The 12500-nt window shown below is 36.3% G+C and overlaps 1 protein-coding gene across 1 annotated transcript in view; it reads left to right on the top strand.

The window, feature by feature from the left end:
• LPCAT3 (lysophosphatidylcholine acyltransferase 3) overlaps nt 1-12500 on the top strand; it is a 709408-nt gene that overhangs the window by 317058 nt on the left and 379850 nt on the right. Inside the window, exon 7 of the mRNA XM_044079698.1 lies at nt 723-831. Within this exon, the coding sequence (XP_043935633.1) occupies nt 723-831 (109 nt within the window). The remainder of the gene's footprint in view (nt 1-722; nt 832-12500) is intronic.

Consider the following 12500-nt stretch of genomic DNA (forward strand, 5'->3'; position numbering starts at 1 on the left):
TGGTTTTTTTTTTCAGCAGTGACTGTTGTCTGTTTAAATGAAAGTAAACTAGATTCCCTGCATATATAGACATGTTTCATAATTTCTTTGTCGCTGTTGGTATAATTGTGATAATGACCAGAATGCTTTGTATTGTTTTACACTAAAACAGATTGTGCATTTATTTAAAAAATATAGATTTGTATTACTTTTTCTGTTTGAATAGAAACCTAACAAGTAGAACCCTTTCAAGTAGGAGGCATGGATGCACTAAACATTGAAACTATTTGTTCTGCTTTCATTGAGCTGTGCCTGTTAGATTTACAGCATATTATCAGCTGAAATATGCCTCTGAGAGACATGTTGCTGCTGATTACAAAATGGATCAGTTTATTTTCTCTAAATAAACTCATTACAATATTTTAGAAAAAGTAGTTTTGTTTCTGACTTTTGAGTCTGCATGTCCTCCTTGTGGTTGCGTGAGTTTCCTCCAGGTGCTCTGGTTTCCTCCCTCATCCCAAAGGCATGCTGTAGGTGGATTGGACACTTTAAATTGGCCCTAGGCGTGAGTGCGTGTGCCTTCTGTGGAAGGTTGGGCGCCGGGCTGGCAACTCGACACTGTAAAACTCTACTGCCAATCATGAGCAGACAGGTGATCTGCTGTGGCGACCCCTAACCGGGAAAAGCCGAAAGAAGAAGAAGTTGTGTTTCTGACTTTTCATGGCTTTTTTTCTTCCTTGCAGCATTGTTCCTGCTCTAACTCGCTTATCCGTGGGCTTATTCTTCATGGTAATCTTCCTACTCACATCAGGCTATGTGCCAGTTGAGTACTTACTCACAGATGAGTTTGAGGTGAGTGCCAGAGTGATGTCTTTATTTTTGGTAATAGTCGTTTTTCTGTTAACCCAAATCGGATAAAGTTTGTCAAAGATAAGGTTACTTTAAAGAAATGTAACAATAAGTAATGAGAATGAAAACACAACATTACAAAAATGGAAGACTAAGACCTACAAACATCAGTAGACTCATTACTTATTTGCATTGTCTTTCAAGTTTGTTATGACTGATAGCAGCTGGCATTACAGTTTGTCTTGCTTGAACTCTAATCATCAAAAATGGACAGGTTTGGCTGTTATCTGCAGCAGTTGCAGACCGTCGGTGGAATGAAGCCTTCTTCCATTTTCTTAAGCAACTTCTTAAAATTCAACCTAGACATTTTTGAAGTTTTTTCCCCTCATTTCTGATGGAGTGAAGCAGTTGTACAGTGGGTAAAATGGAACTTTTAAGAGTTGATTTGTTTTAAATCAGGAATGTTCAAATGCATCAAGGTATGTAGTTTTTCAGCTGTTTCAAAGCATATGTATATTTTGTAGACTTGGATGTTCGTACTAAGCTTACTGCCAAAATGACTGGTGTAGCTAAACTACATCACCTAATATTGATGGGAAACTAACAGTGGCTCCAGTAAGTAGACTTTCTCAACATATCCCCAGTGATAATTTTGGATAACTTACCCAGTCATCCAGACTGGATTTAAAAGTTTCAGAAGTATTTTAATGGGTAAGGGCAGACTATCTCAGAAACTGGGTATACGTTGGGTAAAGTGTCTTGTCATGCCATTTGATGATGATGTGGTAGTACAAGTTTAGGTACCTAGAATGGGTGTTTACTGTTGTAGGTTCTTAGGTGTGTACTAGGCCAGGGGTCTTCAATATTCACTGTCATGAGCACCATTTTTGGCCTCTCGCCCACTAAGTAAAATTCATCTGGAGCCACAAAACTTATTTGACCCTTAAAATGAAGATAAACTCGCACACAGCATATAAAGTTGTATATATATATATATATATATATATATATATATATATATATATATATATAGTTATAGTTATATAACAGAACTTATTGCATTTATGAATTTATAGAACTTCAAAAAGAAAGCTATTGACATTTTATTGCTCATTTTACATGTTACAACAAAGAAAAACACCAAACTCTGTTAAAAAGAGAAGAAAAAAAAAAAACACTGGCTATGTGTAGGCTTACTTTGAAATAAGACAAAGAATTGTGCAGGCTTTTTTGAGTCCTTCCCTTATTTGTGGAAAATTAATAAAAAGTAGCCCACTTTCAAATAAATAAAATATGTAGCTGCAGCCTAATAACTTTAAAAAGAGTAAACCTAAAAATAGGCCATTTTATTGTGTCATCATCCTCTTCTGTTTTTTTCCAAAGCCACATATAGCAAACATAGGCCATTTTATTGTGTCATCATCCTCTTCTGTTTTTTTCCAAAGCCACATATAGCAAACATAAAGGAGATCTACATCAGTTCAGCGTCCAAAATAAATTTATTATTTTTTTTTTTTGCAAAATAATAGCGATGGTGTTGTCACCTGTTGTGATTTCTTTTTCTGAACATCACTGCAGAGCTTGTTTGTATCGGGGCTTTAAGACGTAGCTTTGATCTTCATACAGGGCTGCAGGCTGTCATCCATGAGTTGCTAGCGATACTTGCATTTTATGTAGTTCATGCTTGAGAAAACCTGCTTGCATAAGTATGTGGATCCAAAGATGGACAGGACTCCAGTTGCATACTTCATGTAAGTGTCAGGAATGGCATTCCATGTTTCAAACACAAGTTTGTCTGGTTTGAGGAGTTTTTTAGTATTGCTCTCTGTTGAGTGAGAATGGCCTTCTGATGGGCATATCTTCAACATCAGCTGTCAGACTTTTCAACTTGGATATTCATAAGTCTTTATCGGGTTCCTATCACGTAGTCGAACTTTTACAAGTATGAACCACATATGGTTGAGACCATATGTTTGAATTTGTAAAACCACATATGGTTGAGACCATATGTTTGAATTTGTAAATGTTTGTGTGTGTGAATGGTTCGACCCTTAGTCAAAGTTCCGTAACTCCAAACACCTATCTGATATAGGCCCTCTGTATCAGCTATGTTGGCCAGTTCAATTTCAGGATCAGGTTGACTTACTTAGGTAAATGCGGACATGTTTCAGCAGGGATGGGTCGATGTCCAGGGGTGTGACAGGGAAGGTTAATGTGTTGTTTTCCTTTCTAAACTCGAATCTTTCCAGAAATACAGTTTGCATTACAGTGATTATACACTCTAAGTACTCACAATTTATGTGATTGTGTGTCATTTGTTCATCTTTAACACATATAACAAGAAGGCTGGGGTTTTCATTTAGATACTTTAATACTTAGAAACACATCAGGATGGATAGCGGCATCATTAAGTACGAACCAACTAGTTAACAGACAGGCCTTGCGTACATACATGTTTACATTTCAACAGCTAGCTACAAAATGGCAGGCTCACACATGCTCAGTATTTATACTCTCATGCAAGCCCCTTGATAGCTTCTTAAAGGTATATGCACACATATTGATCTACATCCTCCTCCTTAAAAAGATTGCCATTTATACAAAACAATGTCAGAGCTGGGCATGCATTACAATAAACATCAGAAATAAAACAGTGTTCATGTCCAAGTTGCTTCATATCTGTTACAGGGATTAGAGATTTGACCATATCTTGTAATACAAAAGTTGGGACCAAACTTAACAGGGACAGTCTGTGGTGCACATCTCGTATCAGGAACTTCTGGATCCATCACAGTAATGGGAATGTCCTCTGGAACTTTCTCTGGAATTAGAACACCGGACAACTCACTCTGAGATGAGTCTTTTTCATAGGCTATCTGCTGTAGTATAGGCTCGGACACGGGTCTCAAATGTTTTCGATTCCACCTGAAGATTGCTCCTTCTAATTCTGAAATGTACGATCTCACTCTGAACCGGTGTTCTTCATGACGCCAATCCAGTCATAACCTTTGGACCTTTGCATCCTTACCACTTCTCCCTCTCATGATGGATTGAGCGGTTTACTGGTCTTATCATAGTAGGACTTCTGGGTTAGGTGCTTTCTCAACAGATTGGCTTTCATTGATTTGTTGTTCTTGACATATGGAACTGACAATTGATGACTGATTGGTAATGTGGTTCTTGTTTCTCTCGACAAAAGTCTCTGAGCCCTAGTAATGACTGGATGTGCCTCTTGACCACATAAAATAACAAGTCGTAGCTTCTTCCAGCAGAGTAATATGAAAGCACAACTGAGCCTTCAGTTTGAATTTCTTCACCTCCATAAGCAACAAGTTTCGCACACCTTGCCAAGTCAAGCTTTTCACCTTTACACACACTAGCAAATGTTTTTGCAGACATAATATTGCACTTGGAGCCTGTATCAACTTTGAGCTGTATGTGTTTGCCGTTTATCCGAACAGTACAAAATACTTCATTCCTTGCCTTTAAATGTACTGCATCGACCGTTTCATGAGGTACTGACAAACCATCAACCAAAACAGTAAAGTTGCCGCTGTCTAACTGATCAACTCGTATCTTAAAATGTTCCCTTTTAATAAAAGAATGTCGGCCTTTTGATTGACAAAATCTATTGAAATGATTCCACTTATTGCATTTGTGTCATTGTTGATCAAAAGCTAAACACTTTTATTTTTTAGATTCAAAACTTCCACCACAATTACAACAGCTGGCAATGAGACTAGGTTGGGGCCCATGCTTTGAGTTTGCTGACTCTAAAAGCTTCACTGAGGCTGTGCATTTTCTGGAACTTGCTAGAAAGTTCTGAGGATTACCAGTAGGTGCTGCAGGGGTTACAGTTGCTGCCATGTGCTTGGGTCTGTTTCTCTTATGTGCTGCTGTCTATTAGCATGCGCTTTATCACTGTGCCTTTTAGAGCTATTATCATTTGTAAGTATATTTGTTGCTTTTCTGTGTGCTCATATATCTGACAAATCTCAAAGGCCTTATTCAAAGTAAAATCACTGTTACGAAGTAAAATCTTTCAGACAGCATTATCTTTTATACCCCCCCCCCCCCACACACACACACACACACACACACACACACACACACACACGTCTTTCTTTTATCAACTCATCCTTTAAGTCACCAGATCTGCATGTTTTAGCTTTATTTCTCTGGTCAGTTATATATACTGCAAAAGTTTCACCAGGCTTTTGATCCCTTGAATAAAATAAGTGCTTTTCCATTGTAACACTTGTCTGGGGTTTACACATTTCTCTGAATTTACGTTTTAATCACTCAGGGTCCTCCCTTGAGTCAGTCGGTACAACAATATGACTGTTTTCCTCCCTCTCCAGCATAGACAGCAGGTGCATATACAAATGATATGCTTTTGACCCAGCTAAATTAAGTAGAGTAAATGCCTTTGTATGGTCATCTTTATCAGAAAGTGCAGCCTGTATGAAAATGTACTCTTGCTCAATTTCTCAGCAATATTGTCAACACAAGTGCACTGGGTTTTTGAAATCTGTTTGCCATACCCACAAAGTGTACACAAACGCACTGAAAATATGGCCCTTGTAATCAGTTCTGTGAGCTTGTAACAACATTCAAATGCACAACACTTCGAAATACTTTACTTTGCGAAATATGTTCTTTGATGGCTGCACTGTGCAAAATATACATTGTAATGTGCTGTACTTTCCAAAATAGCTTTACTGTGACACTGCACAAACATACGAACAATTATGCACTTCTGTTAACTCTGATAACCTTGCTTAATATGCTTTGCAAAAATGAAGTAGTTTCCTTTCGTTTTATTTTATTAATTTTGTGCAGTTTGGACTTTGAAGATTTTCCATAGTAATTTGAATATTTTTATCAATATTATACACATTGGTTTATGCAAATATTATTTAGAGCATTCTGTATGTCCTGTTTCATATTATATGAAAATAAATAGTCCTGAGTAAGTTTTAATATCCAAAGTTATTTTCTGACCTGTTTTGTGAAGTTTGCACATTTTAGGGATGATTCACTTGACTATATTCCGCCAACATCTAAGCAAGTGCCTCTAATAGTTTTAGCCAAGCCGTTTCTACCTTCTTTGGATATGCCAGTTATGACACCATGCCCTTTAGATATGTCTCTTATGGCACCATGTCACTCGTTCGTCTGTGACACACATAACAAGAAGGCTGGGGTTTTCATTCAGATATTTCAATGTATATAGAAACACATCAGGATTGATAGCCGCATCATTGAATATGACCAAACTAGTTAACGGACAGACCTTACATAAAAATGGCAGTCAGGCTCCCATGTGCTCAGTATTTATATACTCATGCAAGCCCTTGGATAGTTTCTTAAAGGTATATACACAAATATTGATCTACGTTGTGCTTCTTTGAACACACTCTCAGGGAGAGGAAGTGAGAGAGCATACCTCCTTACATCTCTGGCAAACACTGTCATCTTCCGTTCAAACGCCAAAATATCCTGCAGCATCTGCAGGACTGTGCTTCCTTTTCCCTGAAAACTTTTGTTCAACGTGTTGAGGTGCACTGTCATATCCACCATGAAGTTCAGCTTTTCCAGCCAATCTTCCATTGGACAGCTGTCTGACTTTATTGTGCAGCAGGAGATCAGAATATGCGCTGTCGACTTCATCTAACAATGAACAGAATTGTCAGTGGTTTAACTCTTTTGCCATTATTTTGTTCACTGTTTGAAAGCCAAGGTTTATCATCTCCATGCATTCAGGAGGAAGTGTTTGAGCACACAGTACTTGTTGGTGCAGAATGCAGTGAAACATCAGCAACTTTCGATCCATTGACTTCCGTAGTAAAGTCGCAACCCCCTTCCTGCACTCTCATACTAGATGCCCATCAATAACTGACACCATGTGGGTGAGGTTAATTCTTTGGCTTTTAAACAGTTCACCACAGCCTCACAAATGCCATAGTCCATCGATATTGACTATCATAGAAATATATACCAAAGAAGAAGGGACCCAGGTCAGAGCCCTGTGGGACACCACTAGTGACATTTCTTTTGTGTAGAACTGATAACCCCAACCATATAATTTCTGTTGGCCAATTACTGATTCAAAGAACTTTGCGTGAGTTAATGTTGATATGGAAGAGTTTGCCAGTAATTGAATAAAAGGTCTGGCAGGGCGACTTTGTAGACCCTCTTTTTTTGCAAGTTGTTTTTATTTGGGTTGTACGACTTTACACACTTGCATATTTGTTTAGAGGTCTGACAAGAATCAGAGGAATAAGTTGGTAGGTACTCAAAGGGCTGCAAGGATAAGGATAAGCTTTACAAAAAGGGTGGTATCGATGGAAACATCCTCCAAGCATTTTTATCGTTTCAGAGTTACGAAACTCTAAGGATGAACACACAAAAAAAAAAAAAAAAGAAAGAAAAAATGAGGCTGGTGAAAACAGATTTCCACAAGAATTTTCTTTGGCTTATTTCAAATGTCCTAAATTTAAAGGGGAATCCTCTTTAGTTTTAGTGATTCTTCCAAAAAGGTAAGGCATTTGAAGTTGAATCTGCACACACCTCTGGAGTAGCCAGTCTTTGATTCTTTAGCCAGAGCTAGGCATAGCCTTTTGGCAGGATAGGCTTTATTTGCCCAAAGTAGGGATAAAAAAGCTCACCTCCCCCAAGGTGTCTTTACCTTAATGTTGCATCTTCTGAATCTTATTCTTCACACAGGAGCCAAACAGATAATCTTCTGTTTTTCATCCATCCTTTATTAACAAGAGGTTTTCCTACTAGGTTTATGGCCTCTTCTCCGGGGAGACAGGCGGTGGTATTTATGCTACATGGTGGAATTTGACCTGGGCTTCGGGGATATTCTCTGACTTGTAGCTTGTACAGCTAGCAAGTACATGCACAACTCCTGTTCCTAGTGAGTGGAGACAGGGAGGAGGTTCTGCTGCAGGAATATGGTGAAGAAAGAAGCGTTTTGTAAGGAATTGCCATAGCAAAATTAAGTTTTTGTGGATTCTGAAATTTTTTCAGAAAGAACTTTTTTTGTGAACATGAGATTTGAGATCATGACCAGAGGAGTATTTTTTGCAGCCCCTTCCACTGAAGGATATGATGGTACTGAGTGAATCAGAGAACAGAGGTGAAGTTTGATTGGGGGGGGGTTATGGACAAGATTCAAAAGGAGGAAGCAAAAGTCATTTTACAAAAAAAAAAAAGTTAAGGTAAGTATAAAGAGAAGCAAAACCTATGCAGAGACAGTCACAGAAGATGAAATGAAGAAAGGAATGTAAAACTACTGACATAGTAAAGAATATTGTTAGAATGTAAAGAAAATGAACTAAATAGGTATATTGTATGGGACAGTGTTGTAACCCCATTGGGCATCAAAGAGCTATAGAAAGATTAAGTGAATATGAGAAGAAAATTAAAGTCCTAGGTACTTAAATTATTAAAACATTTAAAAGGGTGTCATAGAGGAAGTTGCATATATAATTTGGGACTGATTATTGAAAATGTTGCATTGAAGAATCATTTGGAAGATGCATGCAGTGAAGTTATGTATATTGGGGATGGGAATGTACTTGGATATTAAAAATGAAAGAATTTTGCTTATTCCACGTATAAATATTGAGGGGGTAATACTACCCAATTTATGGATGTATCATGAGAGAGAGAAAGTGCAGGTAAATGAAGAACAGAAAAGTAGTAATGAGGGAAGTGTAAATGAAGAATTTGAAGGTGAAGGAATATCAAAGAAAAAAAATGAAGGTAAGGAAAGCAAAACTAGAGAAAATTATAGGTTAGAAAGTTGGATGACAGAAGAGAAAATTGATTTAGTAAAGGATGGGAGAAGGGAGTTTAGGGGAATAAGTGTAAAAAATGGATACAAAATGAGTTTGAAATATTACTTTACTCTTACCCTGCTTAAACAAAGTAATTCCTGTAAATGTAAAAAAAAAAAAAGAAATTATTTTAGAAAATATTTTCATATAGTGTAAATAGCATTGTTAATATAAGAATACGTTTTGGAATTATGTGTTGAATGTGTTATGGATATTTTATTAGATGATGTACGTTTTTTGACGAAGGATGAAAGACTACAAACAGGAATTGTGCAATGAAAATGCAATGTGGAATTTGGAAAGTGAACGATGTTCTGGATTTGGCTGTGTTGTGTTAAAAAATAAAAACTGTCAAAATGTAACCCTGGTAAAAATAGGAAGATAAACCATTGTAAGGTGGACAGAACATGTTTATAAGATTATTGCATTATATGTATATACAACTAATAAAGAAAGAGAGAATGTTTTATCAAATGTTAGACACTGAGATAAGCGTGAAAATTATAATTGCAGGGGATTTAAATTGCGAGTTGAATAAAATTCGAAAGAAAGGAAAAGATTGATAAAATGTGAAAGTGTGTAATAAGTCAGTGGATGTATAAGAAGGGAACTTCTGAAAGAATAGGTCTGAAGGTTGCAGATTGTGGTATGGGAGGAATAGGATTTTGATATCATTTGGCATTATGGATAGAAGTGATGAAAGTATATTAAAATAGGAAAAGAATAAAAGAGTTAGTGAATTGTGGAATGCAGTAGGAAAATGTGTAATTTTGCAGTTATGGAAGGATCATGTAACTGCGATGGTTTTTACAATGTTTTGATTGGAGAGTTGAGTTTAAAAAAGTATAGGAAGTGTTTTCCCCATTGGCAAGAAAACAAGAGAAAAAAACATTTTGAAATGCATAACACTTTGTTGGAGAATTTGGAGAGAAACACAAGTGTTATATTGAAAGGAATATATAAAAGAAGTAAAGAAAAGATAAGGTTTTAAGTGAGAAATGAAAAATATTGATGAAGTAAAAAAAAAGAGAGCAAATTTTGGATATTATAGCTAAACATGTAGAAATTGTGTATGGATAAAAAGACTGGAGACTTAAAAAAAAATCTGAGCAAGTTAAGGAACAATTAGAAAAGGAAATTATTATTAAGGAATTGGATAAAGTTCTTAAAGTAAATGTGGATTCACCAAGACCACGTTGTATAGGATGAAGATGCAGAGGTTGGATTGACAAAGAGGGAATTTTCTAAGTATATTAAATGTGTTTGAATGAATGTTTTATTAATGGGTGGAGTGGTAATTTGGATAAAACGGAAAAAAAAATGAAAAAAAGTATTGGATACCTATTACATTAAAGAATACAGATTATAATTTTTTATGAAAATGCAGAGGAGAATGAAAGGTATTATGGAAATAGTATGTATAATATAAAATGAAAAGGGTTTTAAGATTTGTTAATTGTAAGAAAAATTGTGGACGAATGTATAATTTAAGACTAGAGAAGTAAACCTTATGGTAGGTGATGTTAGTAAGGCATTTACTACAGCAGGAGAGAATGCTTCATTTGAAGTTATGGAGAAGTATGGTTAGGTAATAACATTGAGAGTATGTATGTCGGCCTATTGAAATAGTTACATTATTAGTACATTGATGGTTAAGTAAAGAAATGTGTTTAATTGTGGTGTATACTACAAGGATGTTAAGTGGGATATTCTTTCCTTTTGCTATGTATGTATAGTGAGGTAGAGTGCAAGGTGAAAAATGATAGATATGTGACACAAAAAAGACTTTACTCCAGTAGTTTTAACATATGCTGATGATCATTGTATCTACTAAGAATACATTAAGGATGAGAGAAGTATTTTTTAAATGAATGTTTAAAAGAAACAGGAATGAAGTAGAATAAGGATAAAAGTAAATGTGTAGGTGACATGGTGAGAATGGGGATGCATTTTTTTAAAAGTATATTTGTTAAGGATACAATTTTATAGATTTTTAAGAATGCAAAGTAATTTCTGTGAGAGTAATCTCCCACTGAAGCTCTCCTTGCTCAGATTACGGTAGTAGAATTGTTTTGATTATATGGACGTAGCAAACATAGCTCGGACATGCCTCTCGGCCTGAAAACATCAAAACTCTGGACAAAGGCCCATGAAAAATGGGTACAAATCTGTATGCTGATTAACATAAAATTTGCATACATAATTATGTAACCCAACCCACTCAAATGGAATTGTGGGATAACAGCTTTCAAATGCAAACTGAAGAACAGACAGCCGAGATGTGATCTCCAGCCAAGAGTCCCCCTGCAGCCATTCCAATGTCCCATTACTTGGCTCTTTCGCCCCATTTACCATAAATACTGTAATGTGCACACTGCTTTACTTCTACAATGATTATTTGAATTTTTATTGTACATTTTATAGCACAAACACTAATGTACATCTGCTAAACAAAGCAATACAGTCTCACAATGAAAATCGATTTGGCTTTAAAACTTCTCTGCCATTGAAACAGCATTGAAACCCACATTCAAATAAAATGCATCTGGCCAGTGGCGGATAAAGATTACCTTTGGGCTGCTTTCAAATCATAGGCCCCTTGCACAAGAAACTTACACATGTTCTGTGATGCACCTTCTCAACTGTATTAAATTCTATTCCTTGTATAATACAGCACACTTGTTACAGCATGTTTTAAATGTAGTGTTTTGAACATTTTTCCAGTAAGCAATGAAACAAAATGTATGAACCAATAATGACAAAACTGCCCAATTCAGAACATTTCCGTCATAAAAAGTCTACTCATAACTTCTACAATTCACCAGTATCAGTAAATATGCACACTCTCTGAGAAGTAAAAGTCATCTAAATAATTTCACATTAAAGAGATCTGTAACTAATTAAGAGGTTGCTGCTAGCAAACAACTTTATATTTCATTTCATCTACAGGTAAAGTGCCTGTTGCCCTTGAGGAATAAATTGCCTATGTTACATTAAAATAAATGATAAGCTAGTAATATTTCAGTAGGGAATGGATGGCAAACTAATAACAGGTTCATAGTTACTAGATGTCTCTTCCAAAGGAGGACATTCTCAGGACTTGCAGCATCCACCTCCTTTAAAAGTACAATATCAGTTATCTATCTACATACTGTGGGAGTAGAACCCACACCCTTCTGCAGCAAAAGCAAGTGTACTATCTGTTGTGCTATTAACAATGCAAGTAGAATTTGCATAAGCAGCACTAATCTTCTCTTTGCCTGAAGAACTGTGCAGCACAAGAAGTCAGGAAAAAGCCAACATTTGGCCAAGTTATGGGCAAGGGCCCAAAACAGGGGATACATTTTAAACATTGCTTGTATAATCTTAGAAAGTTACTAGAATAAAATGTGTTACCATGTATTTCCTGAATGATAGGAAGACTGAAACTTAAATGGCTGTCATTATTTAGTGTATTCAGTTCTCACTAATTTGCCAGAAAATCATAAATTTTATTTTATTTTTATTTAACATTTGTTTACTGGGAAAGTCTGACTTGGAACGAAGCCAATTTTCAGCAGAGGCCCAAGGAGAAACACTAGATGCATGTCTTTGTATCATGGGAGGAAACCAGAGCACCCAGAGAAAACGCACACAGATGCAGGGAGGACATGAGGACTCCACACAGAAGGCACTTCAGTCAGAATCAAACCAGATAAGCTCTTGCTGTGAGGCAACAACACTACCACTGTGCTATCCAAATTTTAAGATAAATGACCAAAACTATGTCAAACATTCCAGACATTTTTGTGAAAATTTCTGCAGTTAACAGCTAGAATTCCT

This window comes from Protopterus annectens, chromosome 8.part0 (assembly GCF_019279795.1).
Source record: "Protopterus annectens isolate FY-2018-M chromosome 8.part0, PAN1.0, whole genome shotgun sequence".
In the NCBI taxonomy this organism is placed as follows: Eukaryota; Metazoa; Chordata; order Ceratodontiformes; family Protopteridae; genus Protopterus; species Protopterus annectens.